Raw genomic sequence first — 24,208 nt, forward strand, 5'->3', positions numbered from 1 at the left:
ATTCCGATTCTATATGAGCATTACAAGGGATTAAAATGGAGATTCAGACTCTGACATCTTCATCTCCACCAGCTATTTCCAGAGGAAAAGGCTAATCCTAATAGCTGCTTTGTGTGCAAGCAGCCTCCACGTCACTATGACTTTGTAGTTTTTCCACCGCGAAGCAATTTGTCAAAGCATTCCGGACGGGTCGGAACCGCCGACCTGAGGCTAAGACACAGGTTAACCCAGGATGAGAAGTCGGTGAGTCATGTGTGAGGCTTTGTCAAAAACAGACTGGAGACAGAGTCAAACCTTTATTAGGAGGCCATCCAGTGAAACGGGACACACTTGAACAAACAGAGTCGAGGTAGACGTCCTGAGTCAGTGGCGGTGCTGGAGGGTCAGCACAGTCCTGTGGTTGAGTCTCCTCCCCGCACCAGCTGACTCCAGACTCATTAGGATGATAATGAAAGCAAGACGTGGTTTACTGCGGCAGGCTGACCCCAGTCAATAGCCACAGTGTTTCGATGTGCCACTGAGGGGCCCCCAGGGGCCTCGCCCGAGTGCCATCCCTCGTCGCTGAAGACTTCCTGAGCGTCTTAATTGCAGCCCACAAACGAAGCTCAGCGGGCGCGTCCGTCACGAGGACGTCTCCGAGATGATGTACACGTCCTCCACGCACTGCGCGTCCGCCGCCTGCCGTTTCTTCATGTAAACCTGGAAGCAGAACGGCGAGGTGATGTGGCGGAGAACAAACATTTAATCTCCCATCAGATAAAGGTTGGGTCTTTTGACAGATCCAGTCAGAGCAGGGCTAATGGGATTTGTCAACTGTTGAACCATGACTTGTTCATGAACGCAGCGTCGAAAGGGAAACAGACTTCAGCAGGATTTGTCGACATTCTATCGGCAGTTTGTGCTGTTTGTGTGAGTGAATGATTCCGGGCAAGCAGACCGGGGCTCGGCTGACGTCTCTCCCTTGTTCCACTTGTCTTGTTTAAGTCCTGGAAGGAACCTCTGCGAGCAGAAGACCTGCATCTAGTATGGTCAAAATGTATTCCAACATGAGATCAACTGCGCTGTACACACTGGTGTGATGACAGTGTGATCATTCTTCAGTCAATGTGACTCGGTAAATGAAAAAACCACAGACTTTTGAAGCTCGTCTCACACCGGAGGACCCTCCTCCCGACATAGGTGACACGCAGCTCTAGTGAATTTTGTTTTGTGTGAACACCGACAAATATGAATCTTATGAAAGCTTTGGTGTCACTTCACTGATACGTGCAGCTGGAACTGCAGAACCTGAGCAATAACATGCTGCATGTTGAGGGCCACGCGTGATGTCTTCGGGTGGATGTGTTCCCGCTCTGGTGTGGAAGATGTCACGGCAACACGGAGCTCGATCTGGACCTCAAATATGGGCCCGCTGCTTTTGAAAACCATGAAAACCATGGTGTCATCAACCGACAAGTTTCTCGTGCCACAGCAGGTGGACTTGTGCTCCACACACCCAGCAGGTGAAGGTGGTCACAGTCCACCTCAGAACCACCTACTGCACCACGTCCCTGTGTGGAACAGGGGACGCTGGCTCGCCCTCACTCGTATGTGTTGCGGTCCACTTGATTCCTCTTGTTTGTGGCATCTCTCAAACACAAGTGTCACTGAGTGTGAAGAGAGAGATTTGAGCGCGACGACGATGTCATCACCTGAGCGGACGGTGAAGGAAGCAAAGCCAGAGCCGGAGATTGGCCGCCCGGCCTGGGCTTCTCTTTCAGACGGGGACAAAGGAGCTGGAGGTTGATATCAGATTATTGAATGTATTTAAACTTGAGTGACAACTATAGAAACTTGACACACAACATGTGCAGCGCCGCAGTATCTAATAAGTGGTGCTAGACAGTTACGGATGCCGCGGTAATCTGATCCCAGCACGGCCGACAATAGAGAGAGAGAAGTGCAAGGGCCTGGACATTGTCAGGAGCCGTCCACCAGTGTGCCGGGTAAGACGATGCCAAATAATACCGCAGTGTGCTGAGTCTTTGAAATCAGTATTTCACTCATTTCACTCCTCTGGCGGAGGAGATACAGTTCCGCTGATAAATTTGTGCGGGGGACAGAAAGAAAATGAAATGATGCCGACTTTTTCTTATTGGACAAAGACCTGTTTGAAGTTGCAATACGGTATCTGAGGCCCCAGACAGATGCGCACAGAATGGAATTGAACAATGAATAGCCGCCTCTTATCAGCCCAGTGTCTGAAATACATCACAAATGAATTTCACAGGGAAAAAATATGGACATTCTCTATTACAGTAATCCCCATAGAAAGTTGATCCCAAATCGCCATGAAGTTAAACTGAACATTTCAAATATAGATAGCGCGGCAAAGAAAGCTGCCCGTCCAGAATCATCTCAGAAATGATCTAAAATTACATTAGCGGAGAAATAAAGGATGCCGCGGCGATAGCATCGCGGGATGTGAATCTACAAAGGAGCAATTTCACTTGATGTTAATGTGACGGCGCGGACGTGAGGGCGCTCGGAATGAAAACGGCACTCAAGCGTCTCCGCGTTGTCAGGCGAGGTTAGCGCTCGGTGCGGCGGCGGCGACCTCGGCGGGCGTGGCTACCTGTTTGGCCGCGTGCGTGAGCGAGGCGGCCTCGGCCCGGCCCGTCTGCTGGACCATCTGGTGGAAGAGTCCATCCTGGTTCTGCAGCAGCACGTAGGGCTCGTCGTACTCCTCGATGCTGCCCGCGTCCAGAACCTGCAATCAGGAGGAGAGGTGTTAGAGAAAAGCCGCCTTCAGCTGTTTCCCTGCTGAGCGCTGCAGGCCTGAGCGGAGGGACGGCAGCGGCGTATACTTTCACACCATCCATTTTCTCTGAGTCATGCTGACGGCAAACTCTGGCCCCTGCGTCTCGGCGACGGGGTCCGGGGCAAAGTGCGTCGCCCGTTCGCAGGGTGAAAGTCCGGCGCGCTGACTCAAGATCAGGGGTTTATCCGTGTGTTTATCTGGGTGTTCCAGCCGCTCTAAGGTGGTCCTTCTGTCAAATCCAACAATCACACCTCTAAGGCTCTCGGGAAAATTACCGTCATCTCCCTGCCAAACAGAGAATAGTGCCCATTCCAGCACTTTGGACTAGAATTATGCTGCAGACTGATGTTCACCAGCTCAATCGCTTCATCAGGGCGGTTTGTTAGAGGCTAATCCTCTAAAGTTTGTTCATGGAACTGCAGCCGGCTTCTAGAGTGAAGACCACGCTGGGCACGCGAACATATTATTGGATGCTCTGGCTTTTAGGAGGTGTTTCCTGGCCACATGGGGGGAGAGGGAGGGGACACCCTGGACAGCTGCGCCACAGACCACCATGCTCACACAGCCACATGTGGGAGGGAAGCTGCCAGCGCCTGCACCGGACACAACATAAAACTCAATAACAAAACAGCCAAACATTGGTTGCTCAGTGAGATGCGCTGCTTTTTTGTTACTTTATTTTTTTTTTCAGTGATTTCAGTGATGCACCTCAGGGACGGGGGCGATTTTTAATTGGCTCAGGTTTAGGGCACTTAAATACAATTGACTGACCCGCAGCGTTGCATCATGCCACTTCATAAACCCATAATTGTCACAGATGATGGTGATGTCACCTGAGCCGATCCGCCCTCCACTTTTGTAGGCGGCTTTTTTTTCCTCAAACGATGCCCACCTCTGCCCCCGAAACCCCAAGTTGCCCCTCGCTGGACTTGAGTGACCACATGGCTGCGCACCTGTGGCTACCATGAACTATATATCCAGTCTCTTTCATTAGGTTTTTGGCCACCAGGGCACTGGGACGTTTTTAAATGCTAAGCTAAATGTTGATATTGCGTCTCAAGTTTATGTCCTTTGTAGCTTCAATCTTGGGGGCTCAGAGCCCCCATCCAGCCCATGATATAGTTATACATGATATCGGTTTTGTACCAAAATGCACTGCAACAGTTGATGCCCTAACAGCAGAGACTCAATAAAAAACTCACTAAACTGGGTGAGTATCAGAATATATGAATGATTCTTTCCTTCCTGTCACTGTGACCTGGATGAATGAGGAGCCGTCCGCTCAGTAAAAACTCCAGTTTGCTGTGCCGCCCGTGTGTTGTCGGCGGCAGAACGATAAGTGGGTCTTTCGACAAAGTTGTTGCCCTCTCTGGCTTGTGGTCTGACTTTGGGCAGTCCCCAAGCCAGTGAACGCAGGCGAAGGTGTGAAACGCTCTCTGCTGTTTGCTACTTGGCTCTGGTCCTCTGAGGCCGGGCTGCCGGCAGGCCGTGCTCCGTCCTCCACAGACTCGACAAATGGCTCTAATTGGCACCTCTGCAGGCAGCAGCAGGAAAGGGCCAAAGATCAAGTGGCTCAAGTGCAGGTTCAATGAGAGGAAACGCTGTGAGCGAGAAAACGGCCCAGCTGTTCCCAAAACCACCGAGTTAATTGAAACTACAGGGATTGTGTGGTCGGCCCATTGAAAAGACAGGAAGGGGTGTCACGGAGTTGGTGCAGGTCACGCACATGCAACATATGGCTGGGCATTGTTGTTCAGGTGAAAGGGCTTCAATGCAGCGGTGTGGAGCGTCGGGGCTCACCAGAATCCGGTCGCAGTCGATGACGGTGTTGAGCCTGTGAGCGATAGTGAGGACGGTGCACTCCTGAAACTTGTCCCGGATCGTCTGCTGGATGAGGCCGTCGGTTCTAAAGCGGGACAGAACACAACACCTGAGCACGACGAGTCTTCCGCCGCAGCCTTGGGCAGGGATTTTACTCAACACAAACAATAGCTCATCAGCAGTCAGGTATGTGCGGACACACAACGGCGCCCGTGTCCAGTTACGAGGGCAACCGCGGAGATGTTTGCTGAGCACATCGCCTCGGTTTTCAACCAACGACATTCGGAACAGGTGCCGCAGTAAAGGTGTGCCACCTCACCTGGGGTCCACGTTGGCCGTGGCCTCGTCAATGATGAGGATTCTGTTTTTGAGGAGCACGGCCCTGGCCAGACACAGCAGCTGCCTCTGACCCGCGCTGAAGTTGGAGCCCGACTCGGCCAGCACCGTCTCCAGCTTATTGGGCAGCTCCTCCACCACGACCTTCATCTGCACCTGCAGAGAGCCAGATCAGAGCCCCAGCCCTTCATTACGCCGGTACAAAGGCTTCCAGCCGGGACGCCTTTTGAGAAGCCCCCCAACACACCCATTAACTGGCCGGCACAATGCAGGGCCAGGGCCGCCGGTGACCTTGGCCAGCGCTCTCTTGTGGCCGGCCCTCTAGCTTTAATCCAGGCCAGCAAACCCATTCAGAGGCAGGACCAGGAGCTGAAGCCCTTCACCGTGGGGGGAGCCTTCATCCTGATTGGCCTGACTGCCCAAACACATCTCCCCCAGCACTTTCAATGGGTCCCCGTTACAAGCCGCACAGTGAACTGGGCCCCATGGCCCTAATGGGATTTCCCCCCATGACTTGTGGCGAGCAGGGAGGCTGAATGGCAGCATTGTACACAAGGACAGAGGGATCCCCCCCTGGGCCGGCAAGGGGGAATCATTCAGAGCCACACTGGAGTACCTCTTGGAGTGCATTCCACAGGTCCTCATCTGTGTGCTGCCTGAAAGGGTCCAGATTCTTCCTCATGGTGCCGGTAAAGAGAAACGGTTCCTGTGGATAGATGGATATAGAAAGAGAAGGGCATGGCCAGTTAAGATAATGACAAGGGGGAAGATGTTTGAAAGGGTTAAGACGGCCTTTGTAGAGCAGCGCGAGCTCGGTGTGTGAGGGGAAGACGCTCCTTCACAATCAGGACCCTCTTTAAAGGCCGGCCGGCCTCCCATAAGTTGACCTTTCTCATTTTCAAGAAATTATTTCTTGGCGTCAGAGTGTGTCGTCCGATGGCCGAGTCGGTTTCAGACGTCATCAAGATACAAGACACGCACAGCTTTCATCAGGTCACGAGAGAACAAGCCTTCTGTTGACCTGAGTTTTCTGTTTCCATGGTTTCCACAGGTCACGATATTGAAAATGAAACCAGTCACGTGCTGATTTTGTTCTTTGTTGTGCCATTAGTTTTTACCGAGCGGTCGGCCTCAGACCTCGCACCATTACGGGGCCCAAGCCTGTATTTACGGCGAGCCGCGTGCCTGAACAGAGGTTCATCCGCTGTGTCGCGTTTAAGGGAGTGAATGAAGCTTGTTATTACAGTGCGGCGGGACGAGGCCGCGGTTAAAGTCAACAACCTTTGTGGCGAGCCTGCAACACATGAGCAAACTGCCCCATGTTACAGCAGGACAGTATTTAGGTCGTGAGTAATACCTATTTTTTTCTAATGGGAAGATGGATGGAGGATGTCCCGCCTCAGAGCGCTGTCATTCCCGCTGCGCCGCCGTCTCTTGTTTGTGCGGCAGCAGGAGGGTCTTCAAAATCCAGCCTGTTGCTTCTGTATGTGCCACTCAAGTGTGGGGTACCTCCGGTTTCCTCCCATGAGAACATAGTGGTGAACTCCCAGCTCCTCAGGTGTGAGTGATGGACTGGACCAGGGTGCCCTGTCCTCCAACCCAAAGTAGTAAGATGATGAGTGATTTACCAGCCATAGTTCTGCGTGCGCGTCCCTGGATTTGAAGTGTGTTGTCTCCGGTAACCTTCTGACTACATCACTGATGCATTCAAATACTACTCTCTGCTTATCCCCAACCATGGTGCTTGTTGTGAGGAGAACTTTGGCTGGTGAAGGGTTCAAATTTGAAAGTGAAAAGCAGCTGATATTCACTGACAGAGAGTTACTGACATTACTAACCACTGTCTCCAGCCCCTCCCTTCTGTTTTCATTCAGTCCAGCTCACACAGCTCAGAGGATATAAATATATTTCAATTCAAATATAAACTACTTTGTTCTGTTCACCTGCTGGAATGTATGAATGAAGTTTTCATTTCATGAGGGATTTAAAGTTTAACAACAGCCTGTTTGAAGCTTTCTTCTGAATTATCCAATCAAATGTCAGTTTAAAATTACAGGAAAAAAAAAATGTGCCAAAAGAGTTGAACTGCTCTCGTGATAATCCTGAGTTGGTTTCAGCATTTATGGTGCAGTAGAAATGGACAACTGCAGACAAAGGTATAGCTAAATAATAAAAATGAATATTACAAAAACTGTAAATCAAAAGCTTGAAAACAAAATGAAATCATGAAGCACAAATTTATGAGTACATTGGAAGAGCTCAAGCTGTTTTAAGGGCTTAGATAGGGGGCTACCCCTTTCCCCAGTTGGGTATATAAAAGATCTCTCAGGTCAAAGGTGATGCCATATGAGGGATAAACCAACAGTTAAGTCCGTTAGAGGGCGTCTCATGTACTCATGGAACTGCAGTGACATCCAGGTAACCGTGCGTGAAGTCACCAGAGCCATTTCCATACAGCAGTTCTCACGCAGAGATAATGGACTGGCGACACTTGTCCTGACATTAAAGGCAGGAAACCTAATCAGATCAGAATCTAGCGTCCTATTTTCTCTCCTGCTGCTTTGTGATGAGGTTGAGAAGGTTGACTGTTCATGATGAATTCCTCGGTGTGAACGCTTCACTTATTCCCTTAGTTATCGTCCGCCGTCAGAGGCGGCTTTGTTGGATGCATTCACGTGCGCAGACGCAGGGATCCGCTGAGCATGTGCATGAGATGGGAAAGTCTTGTCTTTGTGATGCCAACAGCCAGCACAACAAAGATCACGGCCGTGGGGCCTGAGCACACTTGATCGGAAGCTCATTCAAAGGTCGGTCTGCCAGCAGGGTCTCTGGTAAGTCGGCCCTCAGAAATACTGTCGATCTCATGACTCTATTCCTATAAAATGAACTTGTTGTCTCAAGGTCTCAATTCTCAACGGCAAAAAGTTTCGGTTCTAGGTGAAAGAAGCAACAGAGGTGATAGAGTGTGAGGTGATGGTGGTGAAGAAGAGAGTGCAGCAGGGTGGAGACAGGACAGTAGAGGTCGCTGCGACGTTTAGAGATTCAGTCAGAGTCAGGATGGAGGGGGGGAGAAGATTAGAAATGAGTCTCCCAGAGGGACATGGAAACACAGTTAGAGGATGTTGGCGATGAAGGTGTGACTGGAGGATGAGGAAGATGTGGCAATCCCCGATGGGAAATGCGGAACATCGGAAATTATTATGGCGGTGACAGAATGTTCGGCGTGTCGGCCATCCAGCAACCTTAGTCCTGCCCCCGGCAGACTGACCTACTTTTTCAACCTGACGTCTGCAGCAGGGTGAGTCCAAACCTTGGGTGCGAGCAGCACAACAAGGATAGTGGCCGGTGTGAACGTGCAGCAGAAACACAGTTTCTGATGCAGTCGTTCAGGTCAAAGACTCGGCAGGCAGCTGAGCATAGTTTGAGCTGCCGTAACTGTCGAGGGGACTCCTGACATATCCCTTTAGTGGAGCATTTTCATGGTCCTGGAATGGACCAGAAACACTTGTGTTTATCCACTACAGTATGTATAAGAACGTCACGTGGTGCCTTGGCAGGACCCTCCTAGAAATGACCGGCTTTGGCACTTCAACCGCTGCTCTGAGCCGAGAGACCTGCCGGTGAAACAAAAAGCTTTTAACTGCAATTGTGCGACTGAGGAACGCTCTGGTACAGAGCGACTCTGAGCCTGAATGCTGCCATCATGGAAGCCTGAGAAACGTTGACTTGCGACGCCCCGATCCCCTTCAGGACAGAGGGAACAAATCCCATCAAACACTCATCACAAGCATCTCAAACTCGCGGAGCAGAGGAAGCAAAACTTTATCTGAGAGAGTTGCGGTGCCAGAAAACCATCAAATCCACATTAGTGAAAGTGTTTTTGGGGCGTCTTGGCTGAACCCTGGAAGTGATGGAGTACAGGGGAGACTCTGACAGTGGGATGGGGGAGAGTTCATCTAAGCTGCTTTCCCATGTTTTGGGGGGTAAAAGGCTAATCCTCTGTCAGGGATGGGGAGCTGCTCTCTTCACAGCGCGGGCCGTGGGAGTCTTCTCCCCTCCCTCTCCTCGGCTGACACTCACCCGCGGGCTGGCATTTTCTTAATGCCGTATCAGTTTCAACAAGCGGAAATAAAGTTAAATTGTCTCAAGGCATGCGTTTGTCTCACTTTCAGAAATCCCCTGAGTGACGCCTGCAATTCTCCTCACTTGTTTCACGTTTCGCCAAGGTGAGGGGTTTAGAGACGGCGAGAGGGAAGGAGGCGAGCGTTCGACTCGAGCCGTCGCACTGTCAGCAAAACCGTTCTCTTCAAACATGATGGGATCCTTTAAACGTCAATTTTGACGTTTTGAATGAGTTGAGTTGAGTTGCTAATATGCATGTCGCAAAACAACACGTTTAGCTCAAAAACTTGATATTGTGTGACGTTTAGTAATATCGAGACTCTGTTCTGTCTTCGTTCCTTTTCACTGAGTGTCCTCCGACTGGAATGTTTCTGAGGCCGAGAACACCAGGTGGACTGAGCTGCTTCCTGTAGACATCCGAACCCTCATCAGCTCGGGCAGACTGGTATTTACAGAGACCTTACGTCAACCCCATCTCCAGGCTCTCTCCTGCCTGGTCCTCTCAAGAACTTAGAGGTCCTTCAACATGAGCAGCTTACAGATTCACAGCTGGAACTGACCCACCTGGTGTCTGGCGAGCGATTGAGCAGGTGAGCGTGTGTTTATATGCAACAGGAAATGAATAAAAATGGCACCTGTGGGATGATGGACATTTTCTTCCGAAGAGCGTGGAGGCCGATCTCGGAGGTGAGAAAGCCGTCGATGACAATTCGCCCGTCGGGCTCCGCCAGGCGGAACAAGGCCGAGATCAGCGAGCTTTTTCCAGCGCCGGTGCGTCCGACGATGCCAACCTGCCAGGTCAGTAGAAGAGAGTTATACGATATGATAATGCTTCTCTGGGCCATTAATAACACAGGCAGTCATTGACTAGGTGTCACGTCACTTTGAGACCAAGCGAAACCACAATGGAACAAAACCTCGGTGAAAAGAAGATGCATGAGGAAAGAATCAACAACAAGCAGACGGAGCAAATGTGATTTTTATGGTTTTGTTTGGGTGATCTTTGGACAGCACCTTCAACAACTTTCTGAAAAAAGAAAAAAAACCTTCATCTTCCCTCCAGCGAGGCGGGAATGTGCACACCCTTGTTCAACTTTCACTAGCGTTCCAGGCCAAAGTGAAGAAGGAGGGCCATTTGTCAGAGCAGGATCTATAATTTATCAGCGCGTCCCGACGTCTAATCGATTGGACGGTGAATGTTGTGCTAACTCCTGTAACACGGCCTGCATTCATCTTTACGTTTGAGGATGCTTCACCTGCTTTACAGGAGGTGGACCTGGCATGATGAAGCGCCTGTCGAATGTAAAGCAGGCGCCAGTGCGCATGACAGAAACCACAGCCTCGTAAACGCGGCGGTCGGAAGCTAGTAAACAGATGCAACAAACAGCGACCTTCGAAGCACCTCATGGCAACTCTATAGGAGGAGACCATGGGGCAGACCCGCACCAGCAGTAGAGATTACATTGGGGGAACAGTTTAACAGGACAGGAAGCTCTCTACTACCCAAGTTCCGGTTTTGTCTTCACCAAAAGAATCATTCATTCGTGTCTCGATAAGACGTAGAGTCAGGAAAGTGAATCCTGACCTTGTTGGTGGGTGGGGACTGAATGCAGGGAGTTGGTGCACAGCCACTCCTCACTGACCACGTTTACACGCACGGAATAGTTGGACTACAGACACAGGATCTATGATCCATGATGTGTACTTGGGGTTCCTAACCTCCTTGATCTCGGGACCCCACCTGTTCCAGAACAAATGGTTCCGGGGCCCCATTCAAGGAATAGAACTGTTTCATTACTGCGACTACTGATATCTGATTTCCTTTGTGTTGAATAACCAGACATGTGAACAAACCAAAACCTCGTGTCAAGTCAGTTCACTGACTCACCGCGGCCACCATACGTGGCTCATGGATTAAAACAGAACGTCTCGCGGCTCAGAAGGGTGAAACAAGAAACTCCCAGCAGTGGTCAAGAATCACTGATCTATGCAACAGAAGCAACTGGTTTACAGGTGAAGTCACCATAGAGCTGCGATTGCACGCAGTTGCAGTGCAATATGGGAGCAACATGTTTGGGGTGCAGCTTCACCACCACACGTTTCAGGATCTGAGCCGGAGTTGGCGGGATGACAATCTTTTGTTGCTTTAATATACTTTTTTTTCCCTGAAGCTCTGGTGCGCTATGTTGGCGTTCAACTACCTTTAGTCCCCGCCCCCCCGCCCCCTGCCGACTGACCGACTTTTTTAAGGCAACTTCAGAAGCTGGAAGAAGATATCGAGTCAGGTGTGAACACACCATAAGGCCAAAGCTTGAATCGCCACTGACGGCTGGTTTCTATAAACCACTACTGACTAAACCACTAACCAAACGAGTACTAAGAACCTACATACCGGACCATGTGATTGAGGCTACCCATCCAACACACGGTAGCTGTGCTAAACGTGATATATATATCATGATCAAATGATCAATTATGAATAGGTGTGGTCGATGAAAGCATGGAAGCCAGTAGGGGTCCATGGTGCAGACCCAGGACCAGTGTCTGGGTATGATTTTGTGAGCCCCTGATAACAATCCAGTCAGGGCGACTCGCTTGTCAGGGTCAGCGGCGTCGGCAGCGGCACCAGCTGGCAGATGGTCACTTGCCCCACTGTTGTGGATGCCACACTCCACTGACTGGCAACAAAAAGCCTTGTTATGTGCCATTACATCGCCAATGAGCGACCTTTTGTCTCCACCGAAGGTTTACCAACATCACCATGAAAAGAGGTTTCAGTGAAACATGCCAACACTCTCAACACTGGTATTATCTGCCTGCTGCTCCACAAAAATATGCTCCATTTAGACTTCATTTGTCGGAATTTGCAGCTAAACATAGCCTCGGCAGTGGTAAGTTTCCCCGTGCTGGAGCACCAGGGAGCTGTTAGCTCACACACGAAGAGCCGCTCCCCCATAGCACGCAGCAAATATCCCTCCCTTGGGCTGTCAGAGCCAGAACCTGTAGACTTATCAACCCAGCCATTGTGAAATCAGCCTCCCTGGCCGACCACTGCCATGCAAAATACACCCCCTGCGTTACACACCATTCCAATCATCCTCAACCATCTCTGCCAACGTGCTCCCCTCACCCTGATCCGCGCTCACAGTGAATCAACTGCCGTCACCATCAGCTAGCTCCGAATGCAAATACGGAACAAATGGATCCACTTGAACAGTCTTAATTACAAGATGTGTCTTCCATGAATGACAAATGCTATAGTGCCGGAGAAGCGCGCGCACAATATGCTGGCCCTTTAATAATTGATTTGGAGAGAAAGCCCTATAGAACCGGCATGGTCCTCCTCCAGCGGGACACTCCAGCGAGCAGGCACAGGTGGGAACAAAGGCGGGGACCTTTTCTTTGGCGGAGAAGGCGACCGTCAGGTTCTGCAGGACTGGAGGCTCGCTGGCACCGTAGGAGAAGTTGACTCGGTCCATGGTGATGGATCCCGTCTCGGGCCAGTCGTGTGGAGGAGCTACGTCGGTCTCCCAGGGAGGTTCGCGCTCCAAGTCTGCGTACTCCAACACTCGCTCCACTGATGTCATCTACGACAAGAAGAGACCATGTCGGAACGGAAGACGCTAAGAGCTAAACTATGGAGTGAAACACAAAGCTTGAAATGCTACAAAGTTGCCCACACAAGGGGCATCCACGTGGATGTGCGAGAGAAGAACAAGAGCGGCCGCCCTCGCGATGAAAGTGTGCTCCTCTGTGGCTCAATGGTTGTTTCCAACTGAAGAGGGGCCAAAGATTTTGTGATAATATTTCCAATAAGGTCAACGACGGTTGCTGAATGAGAGCTAGTCTGCCCTTCATACAGGCCACATGGAGTCAAGTTGTAAAATGGTCAGTTTTTGTCACCATTAAAAATGATGGAGGGGGCTATGTTTCTGGAGACAGTACACGCAAAGAGAGCCCCCTGGTGGTGCTCATACACCATCCCTTTTCTCTCTTTCTCTCGAGTGAAAAGTGCCCCATGTTTTTCTTAATTCTTGGAGAAAACGTCACTCGCTCATCCCATTGAATGGGTGGTTTTCAGCATACGCACCATCCGTTCATGAGGACCATAGGCTCCACCTGTGCCCACTGGTTGGTTCCAAATGTTGGGGTTAGGATCAGGATGGGGGGCGGGGGAGTAACAAGTTCATCTCACTTGTTATGACGTTGGGCTCAGTAGTTATACATGCTACCTCAGTTAGCCATTAGCTTCAGTCAGGATGGTTTTGATACATCATCGTAACTGACCGCAACTGGCGGCGTTGTATAGTTGTGATGTCGGGTGTGTTTTTAGCAGGGTGTGTGTGCACTGTTACTGAGCCTCATTTGTTGCAGTGTTGAGTTGATGGATGTTAGCGAATGTCGCTACAGTCTGCGGGGCATTTGTGCGATGCACTATACTTGATCCTTATTTTTGATCGCCATATTATATTTCCAACGTCTTCATGAGGACGGAGTGTAAGACTGTGTTGAACCCGAGTGAGACTTACCATGTTCTCAATCTCCGCACTTTGCCTCACGCTCCACTGGAACATGCCTGTTAGCGTCAGGGCGTAGGACAAAGCCAGGCCCACTCCGCCTGGGTCCAGTCCTGCAGTACACACACCATGTCGGCTCACGCTCGATGGACGCTTCCGTGGAAACAGAGGAAACGTACCATCTCGTAGGGTGATGCAACCAAAAGCTGTGATGGCCACAAAAACGGAGCAGATCCCGTCCAGACGAACCGCCAGCCACCGGGACGTGGTCAGGAACAAGAACCAGGCCTCTGAGAGAGACAGGCGCACTCAGTTAAAGAAAAAAAAACCTTGGGCCCGAGTTGATTCAGGATGCCGACCCGAGTGAAGGTCTTGGTATTCGTCGAACATTTGCTGGAACCTCTGCTGCACCTTGAAGGCCCTGATGGTGCTCAGACCGTGGACCGTGGAGGCCAGGTGAGAGAAGACTGGACTCCGAGCTGTCGGAACCACAGAAACCAGTCTGTCACACAACCCTCATGGTTTTCCTGGTGATCAAGTCCAAATAAAGAGGATGATTTACTGATCAATAGTTGAGTCGGCACATTGTGCGGCGGATACAAAAACACATGAGGCTGTTTTGTTTGAGGGAAAGGTTCCATTTAAGGGTCTTTTCTTGCTGTTTGTCAGGCGCACAAAGGCAAAGACAAAACCTAAATGTTTCCGCTGGACATTTTAATGGAGGCTTTCTTCTGTGCGATGACAGAACCTGTTGGCCGATGTGCGTTTGAGCTTTCAGCCCGGGACTAAATAGATGAACTAAAGCCTGCAAGAGCCCCGTCCTGCCCACTTGGCATTTCTCCCATTGTAGGCCATGTCATGAACTCCCGTCTCTTGAGGAAACTGCGTGTGGCCGAGCCATAGGCCGCTGCCACCTTTAGCCTTTATGTTAATGACCATGGCGTGACTCAATGGTCTATTAGCATTCCTGTGGTCCGCCTTTGTCTCTGACCACAAACGGACATGCCCACCTCCCTACCCTCACCCCTGTCAGCCGATAGAAAATGTACTTGTGGCTTCCAAGCGCTTGATGTCCCTGGAGGTCCGGAGGAAGTAGAACCTCAGGTACAGGAAGACGGCCACCAGAGGGACGACGGGAATGAGGACCCAGGGGATGATGACGGAGGCCACTGCCAGCACTCCGAGGACCTGAAGAACTACCTGGAACACAAGAGGAGTGGGAACATTAACCACAGGCTGAGTGAAAACTCTACACCTGCTGTGTGGTCTAGCGCCACCGCGCTGAGACATTTAATCTGAGGAGAAACTCTCCGTTGTGTTTGTGCAGCACCGTCGGTGCCAAACAGTGAGCTAGCAGCAGGTTGTGGGAGTGAGTGTATGTGACTCACAGCGTGAAGGGGAAAACGATCACATGACTAATTCTCACTTAGTAGCAGGTGAGAATTTGCCTCTTGGCCACCGCAGCTCATATCCCTGACTCCCCTGGGCTTTCCCTTCAACACTTCCAGCCTGGCAGCCAGCGAGACTGGCCGCAGTGACTGGCAAAGGACTCTGGGAAAAACACTGTGGGTGTCTGATACATCGCACTTAAGCCACAGAGTACAGTGACTCGTCACTTATGGTCGAGTTACCAGGCGTATCTGGGCGGCTGAGGTGCCCAGGGACAACAATACAAACACAGAGCGAGAACAACAGAAACTAAAAGTGGAAAAAGAGTCGCCTCTCGTAGCGTGATTTGGCTACTGTCATCACTAACATCGCACGGAATTTATAATGTGAGAGAGTAAACTACTGTGTTCAGAAGAGCCCTGACTGGGTTCTGTCGTTGACTTCACTGCTCTGCAGAAGCACATGATCTTTTCCTCCACTTTTGTTCAAAAGGTGTTCAGCACTGTAAGATGTTTGAGGAGAACTCACAGGAAACCATGTAGAAGACATGCCAGGCCAGCATGTGGCGCTGTCACATCCTCGCAAAGAACATAGAAGAGGCACACCGTCGCGAGCAAAGCTATATAACAAGGATGTTTTCGGTCACACTTCACTGAAAATCCACTTCATATGTCGACTCATACTATGATAGAGAGGCGGGGCTATGACATCATCCGCCATACAGGTGAAACTACTATGTTTTTTTGAAACTGTGGTCTGAGATGCAGTTTCAAAAAAGGTGGCATCAGTCACTGAAAAGCTTTGTGCCGAATGCGACCGACGCCATCGTCCTGTGAATGGGCCCTGATGAAACTAAGTTCCTGGTGTCTTCATCTAGACTGAGGACCCTCAGGTTCCACTGAGTCCAGAAGCGGTGCAGAGGCGGAGCTGTGTGGAGGGTTTTCAAAAAGAATACATTGTTTCCAATGTGTCCATTTCCACGGGCGACGGCTTCAATTCTGCAACAGTTCTATCTTTGCGGAGCTCCACCCAGAACCACAGCGGAGGGAGACTCGTTCATGCAGAAAACGGTGAAAAGCCATGTGAATCCAGAAAACTATGTGGTGACGATATTCGTATTTTACTGTGAAAGAGCAGCGCAAACGTAATGGAGCGCTACTTCCCTGGCAACATGGACGACATGTTGTTCATTTTGGAGGTCGGCCCATTCTTTTATGAGACTCCTTATGAACTCAATAAATACATTGGATCTTTCACTCCGCAAAGCACCACCTCCACACATGGAGGGAATTCGGGGCAACTGTTTCTCAGGGGAAAAAAGTGCGATACTCAGGAGGAGCCACAACCTACGAAGGTCGAGCAGGTTGGTTGGTTGACCATGGTGAAACAGGAAGTTGTTCTAATGGCCAGGAGAGTGTGGACTGACTTGAATCTGGACTTGAGCTCAGCTTGAACAACACACAGCGTCGTTGCTGCTGAAAATAGCTGTCGACTCTCCTCTGGAATCTCACTTTACCGAGCGATGTTCCGCTGTCAAAATTTGGATTTGACCTTGAGTTGAGTTGTGGCTATTTCTTTTGTCAAATATTTACATTTCTGGACGGAAAATACAAATCACCCAGAGACGACGTCGATGGATGGTAAAACCCTGGAAACGAATCCCGTCTGAATTCCAACAAAGGCTCAGACGAACTAACCCGACGCAGAGCATCAAATTCCTCATCTCAATTACGGATGTTATCTTCTGTTTTCGCACCCATTTTAAGCATGATCACTTCTGTTGTGTGGTTTCTGAGCTAAAAGACACTCGATTCCATTTGCGGCCGAGATAAGAGGGTCATGCCAGCGCTGTTGTGGGGCCCGCACAAACAGAGCGAAGGCTACTGAGCACAACTGATCCTGAGAATTTCACACTACATAAGTTTCAATCTTGGCCTTGATGGAAGGCTACCAGACTGCAGAGCACGTTATCTCGCCCCTGCGCTGGATATTAGCCGCTTTCCCTCCTCTGTTCTCGCGCTCGTCGGCGGGAGATGAATTTGAATCCTAATGGGGCCCCTTTCAATTAGGGCCAGGGAAGCCTGAGTCAGGACGGCGGGGTCATCTACGGGAACAGGAACCGGCAGATAGGAGCCGTGCCTCCTCCTGCTCCCCAGGGTCTCCAGGGCCTGTTTGATGTGATCCATTTGCCCGGTCGGCCACTTATCATGTCGGAATCGGAAACAGCGCGGCCCCCACCCACACGACACACAGATGAGTGTGATAAGTCAGGCGGCGAGAACACACACCTCACATCTCCCATGGAACCAAACAGGAACCGCACACTCCCCGGGCCACGTCCCGCTGCACATAAAAGTCCATAAAGGGATGAAAGAGTTTGTATACAAACAGTTTAAATAAAGAATTAGCGCTAATTGCTCTTTGCAAGAAAAGAAAGGCCCCGCACGCATGCGACTGAATCACTGGGGCGCAGGGGATGCACTGCTGTGTCCAACCCGCTTTCAGGTCGCTGCTGACCCTAATTGCTTTATTTCCTCTGCGATTCCATCGGCGCTTTGAAGTCCAAATAAATGCAGAAAATTGAAGTTAATTGCTATATTTGTGCCGTGCGATGATAGCGACTCCCGCGCCGCGGCGGAAAATAAATACTTTAATTAAACATCCCTCCAGACACGAGGAATTTCGACAATTCGTTTTCATCCTCCTTTTATTAAGTCATAGTGTCGGAGTTTCGCCAGGAGGAAATTAAAGTGCAAACAAAACAGGATTGAAGGGAACACATTGTCAAGGAAATTCCTCAAAAGTCCTCCCCTTGTCTTCGCCGGGATTTTTTTCTTCTCAAACTCCACACTTTCTGTGACACAATAAGCTGCAAGGGTCAGCGGTGTTGAAACAAAACAGGACCGTTCCACTCAGGCCCTGGAACAATGGCGCTGACCCGCTCCATTCTCCTCCATCTCGGGGCTTTATTTTAGCACTAAATGCCCAGATGCCGCGGCCTTTCTCTGGCGGTGGACGCCTCCTTCACATCTCCCCATTCTGTGCCATTTTCACTTCATAAAGCTGCAGTCAATGTGTTTTGTGTGCGGTGAGAAGAGTGTGACACACACTATGGTGGTCCCAGTCGCTGTCTACATTGGTGGCTCAAGTAGTCCTTGGATTAGGCCTTTGTGTGCCGTGAAAAGGTAAAAGAAGTCACTTATTTGGGCTCAGTCAAGCTGCTGATTTCCAACCCCATTTTGGGAATCAGAGAAAGGCTTTGAGTTGTGCGCTCTCACACTCCCTATAAATCATTCGTGTCCAGAAACTCACTTACTCATTCCTCCTTTTCTTCGCCGCACAAAACGCTTTTCACCGCGGAACACAACGGCAAACTAACAAAATTCCTCATCTTCATTTATTTGACTTGTGCGAGGAGCTCAGGTCGGAAGGGGCGTTGAGGAGTCAGTTCCCAGGCCCGCAGGACCCCGGGCCTGAGTCGGCGCCGGACCGAGCGCCGCGCCACGGACCTCACGCAGCCGCATGCTAGCACCATATGTGCTGCTGCTGACCAACAGATACCTCGTTGCGTTTTTGTGAGTCAGACAATCGTTTTGTTGTAAAATAATCCAACATTTCTGTCACATTGTGGGGGATTTCATGCCGCAGCCTATACAGCCTCCGAATAAGTCGCGCGCCGCCCGGAGCAAGTGCATTCTTCACTTCATCTGTCAGCGGAGTGGTAGAGAAAGCCGGTGAAATCCCATCCTCCCGCGCTCACCATTACGTCAGCACTTCTCAGATCCCACAAAGCCACTGAAGAAGCTTGACACACAACGTGACACAATATAGACTCTGGGAGAAAAGATCCACCCGCCAGTGTTGAGTAACAATAGACACTTTTTTCTTTGTGTGTGTGTGTGTGTGTTCAATTTGTAGTTTACAGACCCACACTCTAATGATGATGGGCCTTTGTGTTGTGCAAGGAAAGAGCTAATGCTTTTGTGTTGTTTCAGCAATGAGAGATGAAAGGGTGACACTTCACTGCACCTAATCGGCTCTATAACACAACATCATCATAAGCGTCTTTATCCCTGAGCATTTTTGGTCCAGTCGCTGCCGTGGTGTCCTTGGGCAAGACACCGTCCTCGTCCCCTGAGGGATCATGGTGGTGGTCGGAGGGGCACTTTAGTGCAGACGAGGGCAGCTGTGGCTTCAGACGCAGCTGACCGTGACCCGTGTGACTGCAGAACAAATGCTTCCTGAAAAGCACTACATCAAGGCTAGCCGTTATTTCCCATCAGGCACTGCCACAGCAAGTCAGCCTCCTCGACTGACCCTATCTTGGTCATCCAGGAACCTCACTGCTGTCCTCCTCTGCTCCTTGGTCCAACTCCGTCTCTCCTCTCCACAAACCATCTGTCCTCACAAACTTTGTCTCTCTGAGAGACTCACTCAGAAACTTCATCTGTGACTCATCTGACTCTGACTCCTGAGTCTCGAAACCATCATTGATCCTCATGTCCTTCCCTTTCACAGCAGCCGCTGCTCTCAGTAGTGGAGCCCATCAGTTTCACCCTGCCTGCACTCTCCTCTTAGCCTCCCGTTTCAGCTACTCTGCATCAGCGCTAGATTTAATTGTTTATGGAGTCAAAAATGCCTGATTTTGAGGCACATTTCGTTTTCATTGTGGTCAAAGTAGCAATCATTTATGGTTCTATGTTTTCGCAAATGAGCTTGTAAAAAACTAGTGTCAGTTTTTTGCCTAAAAATGCTTTTTTGCGAATAATATTAAATGAGTATTTCAAGTGCTAAGAACACACACAGAATAAATAAACGTAGACGCTAAATAAATGAGTCCAGTTTTTCTGATGATTTCATATTTTCATATGATAGTTTGCGGGCTGTTCGCATAGTTTTGTTTTCTTCCTCACAAGTGCGGAGCCTGGCGGAGGTTTGGATGGGCGGAGTCTGAGAGGTAAAGGTAGAGGCTCAGTAATCCAGCTAATGAAAACAGTAGCTGCTGACCTCTTCCACAGGGTCGGGATGTAGAGGGTCAGAAACAGCCTGGAGAGAGATGGAGCTGGAGGTCGGCCATGTTTATTTACGTTTGCCCCGTATAGTGTTCGGGTGACCCTGCACTCGTCAGTTCTGCTTTTGACTTCCCTCTAGTCTACATTTCCATCATGGGAATTTGGACATTTAGTAAAGGATTCAGGATGCTTCACGACGAATCACGACCCTTGGTGGCAATTTTTGTGGGCAAATTTTAGCGTCGCACTTCATCTCAACAAGGCGGAATATGTTGACGGAATATGATGCCGCACATGTCGCGTAGAGGGGCGGGCGAAAGGAGACGTGAGGAACTGATTGGTTGAATTGGTGGGAAAGTTGCGGTGACAAATCTGCAGTGCAGTGCAGGGATTGGTTGGAATTGCGTTCACAGCTGCGATCACAACATCGCCATCTCCTGGAGGGACTGAGCTTATGTCAAAACTGTTTCTGAATCAGTGTGCGGGTGGTATCTGACTCATGTTTGTCCTCATTTGAGTGTATCCATCACATGCTTAGAATGCACAGAAAAGCAGGTACTTGTTGCTTGCAGTTCTGCCAAAAGACAGTTCTCCTTCCTTCAAGGTTTAAACATGCAGTTATAGTGATGTAAACAAAGCCCTTATGCGAGTCATTTGTTTGAGTATCTCAACCTTGTCCGCAAGTAAACTGTTCTTTTTTTAAAAGCGCTCCATAACATGGTTGTTTAAGTGGCGAAGACGAAAGAGAGGAGGCCATGACATCATCGTGTTCCAGTCACGCGGTCATCAGATGAAGAGCAAGCGCTCTGACTCACAACGTGTACAGATACAACTGACTGACTGAAAGGCTCCATGAGACCACTCATTGTAGTGCGCCCCCCCCTGCTCTGCAAAAACAGAGGCAACCCGGGATTTAAAGGTCAAGTCCACACACAAAAGCTAGCTAACGCCGGAGGCCATTTTAATTGGCGCATTTTGTCTTTTAACCACGGAGAACGAAAGAGGCAGATTCATTTTCCCACTGCACCAAACAACAACAAAACAAGGCCCCTGGGTGTGACCCGGTTGAGGGAATCCCCCAGCCAGGCTGGTCAAGGGGGCGCTGCTGAGGGGCTGCGGAGTGCTTCTTCCACGATAAAGGCCACAAATCCCCGCACAGAAACGGCCTCTCCCCATAGAAAGAGATAAACCAGTTAAGGCATTGTTTATGAAGTTTCACTTTATCCCGCCCTGACAACCATTTGAACAATGACTATGGGGAAATGTCCCTTCTGGAATGAGCAACAATAGTCAGGATCAGCCGCCTTTCTGTGCCGTTAATTCTCCGATAAAAGGGGTGAAAATGGTCCTTCCTGAGAGCATTAATGAAAGACACCTGCAAACAAGAGCACAGAGCTGCCTCCACAAAAGTGTTTTGTCCAGACCGTGCCACTTTTGTCCGCCGCTATTTCAGCTCCAGCCGCGCGGAGCACCAGAAAGTCCCCACCGTTATGTAATGTCCCAAACAGAAGAGGTGCCTCCTTGGATTTCACCCAGTCTCACCACCACTGTCCTAGTTGAGCGAGGATTTCTGTGACTGTTTTTATGACCTAGAACACTTTCACTGTTGTCAGTTGGACCTTTGGGGACTTCTGCAAAGTTATGATTTCACTTCAGCTATTATTCACCTTATCATCAAAATGAGGAGAGCTACGGCGGACAAAAAGCTATTGTGCCTATGATCTTTTGTGCTTTCAGCATTTAAGATGGCTTTTGTCTCCCGTGAGATGGGTATCTGCCACAAACATCACTCAGGCATTGTGAGCGGGGGATTCGTTTTCAGGCCGCCTTTGTTCCATTCTCTGGCCCTAACCAAGGAGCCACGCCTGCTCCGCTAACTTGAATTGTGCGGCGAACATTCCCTTCTTTGTGGCACTAGGTGCATGAGCTGGCGCATCTCCGCAGGCTTTCGTGGGAGATTGCTGTCATGGTGGCGGTGCAGCAATTGGTAACCCAAGCTGGATACGTGTCGGGTTGGCCCTTGGCTACCGGACCCATCGGAGCATTAGGGGAATTGCATGGCAGGTCGCGGGATATGTTCTAACCTGACCGCTCCATTCCCACTTCACCGTCAACACAGTGCAGGGTTGCTGCCCACTCTTCCCGCCACACATCATCCCCGTCGTCCGCTCCCCACCATCTTCTGCCCTTTATTTCCACGTTGATGCGCTCTGTCCCAATTTATTGCTCAGTATTTAGACTCTCTCTCTGTGAAGATGCCGCTCCTGTTGTGTCACCCCATAAAGCGCCACGCCCTCATCCTGTGTGCACACTTTTATTAAATCTGTGCAGGCGCTGGGCCGCGCGAGCAGGTAATCCCGCAGTAATTGTTTTCAGATTAGGGGACCCGGGCCACAAAGCAGGTTTAGCCAGGCATGAAATGGCCTCCCGTGCTGCAGCGCCAGCAACCAACCCGCCGAGGTAAGACTCACCTGGATAAAGTCCACAAACGTCCACGGGAGCAGAGAGTCCAGGTAGCCAATGTCTTTGGAAAACCTATTGAGGATTCGCCCTGGAGAAGAAAACACAGCACAAAGGGACAGATTAGCGCTGGACACTGAAGATGTCTGGAAAAAAAAATGATTCCTTCAGTGCAAGATAACATGAGCTACTTAACTGTGAAGAACAGTGTTCAGTCAAACCCGAGGCCCGGGACCCAAACCTGGCCCGAGACAACATGTCCAAGGGCCCCCAACAGCCTTAATTCCGTTATTCAGTTGCCTCCAACATGTTGGTAAGCTTGTGTTGAAGCATTGCATTCACTTTCTAGCGAGCAGATTAGAAATGGCAACTTAGAAAAACCCAGAGGCAGATGGATGGTCATTTGATCGGAAACTGGATACCTTTTTATGTCAGGAAAAAAACGGGGCGTGTCTGGTGTTATGAGGCGAAGTCTTTGGTGTAATACTGCAGTGTACCACGTAAATATTTCAGCATTAGCCACAGAAAAGCTAGCTTTAGCTTCAGAGAATCGATATCTATAGTTCAGATCCAGGGTGGGTTAGCCGGTCCTCACAGGGCCGCGGTGGTGCAGGTTTTTGTTGCAACCTAACCAGCCCTCAACGCTCCACCAGTCAGGTGTCTGAAGGCTTGATAGGTTGAAAGAGGCCCTCTGAGGACCGACTTGCCCACCCCTGGTTTAGACTCCTGTCAAGCCTTATATTATGTTCGGCCCATTACGCAATTGAGCTTGAAACCCCTGGTCCAACGGAAGTCCACAACCTTTATGTGTTGAAATTATGAACCGGCATATTTACTGCATACATTTCAGACACAATTCTGTGACTGGAGGATCGTGACAGGGCTCCTGCAGGGCGTTGGTCCAGAGGTTTTGTCGGTCTGCAGCCGTTGAAGGATCAGCCTCAGAGAGCATCTGGAGCTCGGTAGTTTCTGCTCTATGTTTGTTCTATCCCCAACATTCCAGCAAGGAAGGTGACTCTCTTTCAAACGACGTCAGAAACGCACTGGAGACTGGGGTACTTTGACATGAATTGCACAGAATTTAATGTTTTGTTTTGGGATTTTGATGAATTTATTTCATCTCAACAACAAGTTAATTACCATTATTATTACTTGGCTCCTCGATAATCAGAGCTGTTTTTGTCTGGAGATCTACCGGTACAAAACGTATGGGGGAAGTAAATTTCTATTTCGATATCTGCAGTATTATTTCAACCATCAAAGAATGGAAATCTAAACTATGAATATCCAGGTGAGAATTCAGTTTGAAGAAGTGGCTCAATTGTCCATTTTGCTGTGGTGAAAATGGACTTGTCGTGTGTTGGAAGAGTTAGCTGTGATGGTGTTCAGGTTTGTCAGAGGTGGTGGAGGTGGGCACTGGAAGTGAGTCGGTATTCCCAGCAACAGATTGGCGCTCTCCGATCATCAGCGAGTAAGAGCTGGCCTCGCGGCGCGCGCGGCTTCCCTCCCTGGGATTCAAACTGGTGACGTCCCGCCTCAGAATGCCGGGCGTCGCACTCGCAGCTGAGCTGGAGCTCAGGCGGCATTTGGTGAGGCGAGAGTGAATGACCGGCAGCGTGAGTCCAATATGTTCAGATTAGAGCCCACTTGGCCCAATAACACCTGGAATCGTCGATCCTTATTTCTGGAGGGAAGGGAGCGGCGGACGTCTCCACCGCGGCGGCGCCGCCGGCCTCGAACAGCGGAGGTGG

General features: G+C 50.0%; 1 protein-coding gene across 5 annotated transcripts in view; it reads right to left on the minus strand.

The window, feature by feature from the left end:
• Nucleotides 1-281: 281 nt before the first annotated feature.
• The window catches only part of LOC128765648 (ATP-binding cassette sub-family C member 4-like), a 37,003-nt gene continuing 13,076 nt past the window's right edge, over nt 282-24,208 (minus strand). For 4 of the 5 annotated variants that reach the window (XM_053876549.1, XM_053876552.1, XM_053876551.1 and 1 more), the window contains 12 exons: nt 22,469-22,548; nt 14,646-14,796; nt 13,956-14,075; nt 13,776-13,886; nt 13,609-13,709; nt 12,475-12,666; nt 9,715-9,870; nt 5,574-5,663; nt 4,941-5,113; nt 4,601-4,706; nt 2,615-2,749; nt 282-699 (listed from right to left, as the gene is read on the minus strand). In XM_053876549.1, coding sequence (XP_053732524.1) covers nt 622-699; nt 2,615-2,749; nt 4,601-4,706; nt 4,941-5,113; nt 5,574-5,663; nt 9,715-9,870; nt 12,475-12,666; nt 13,609-13,709; nt 13,776-13,886; nt 13,956-14,075; nt 14,646-14,796; nt 22,469-22,548 — 1,493 coding nt within the window. In that variant the 3' untranslated portion in view covers nt 282-621. The remainder of the gene's footprint in view (nt 700-2,614; nt 2,750-4,600; nt 4,707-4,940; nt 5,114-5,573; nt 5,664-9,714; nt 9,871-12,474; nt 12,667-13,608; nt 13,710-13,775; nt 13,887-13,955; nt 14,076-14,645; nt 14,797-22,468; nt 22,549-24,208) is intronic. The other variant, XM_053876553.1, reaches the window with a different exon arrangement.

Source organism: Synchiropus splendidus, chromosome 10 (genome assembly GCF_027744825.2).
Source record: "Synchiropus splendidus isolate RoL2022-P1 chromosome 10, RoL_Sspl_1.0, whole genome shotgun sequence".
NCBI lineage: Eukaryota > Metazoa > Chordata > Actinopteri > Syngnathiformes > Callionymidae > Synchiropus > Synchiropus splendidus.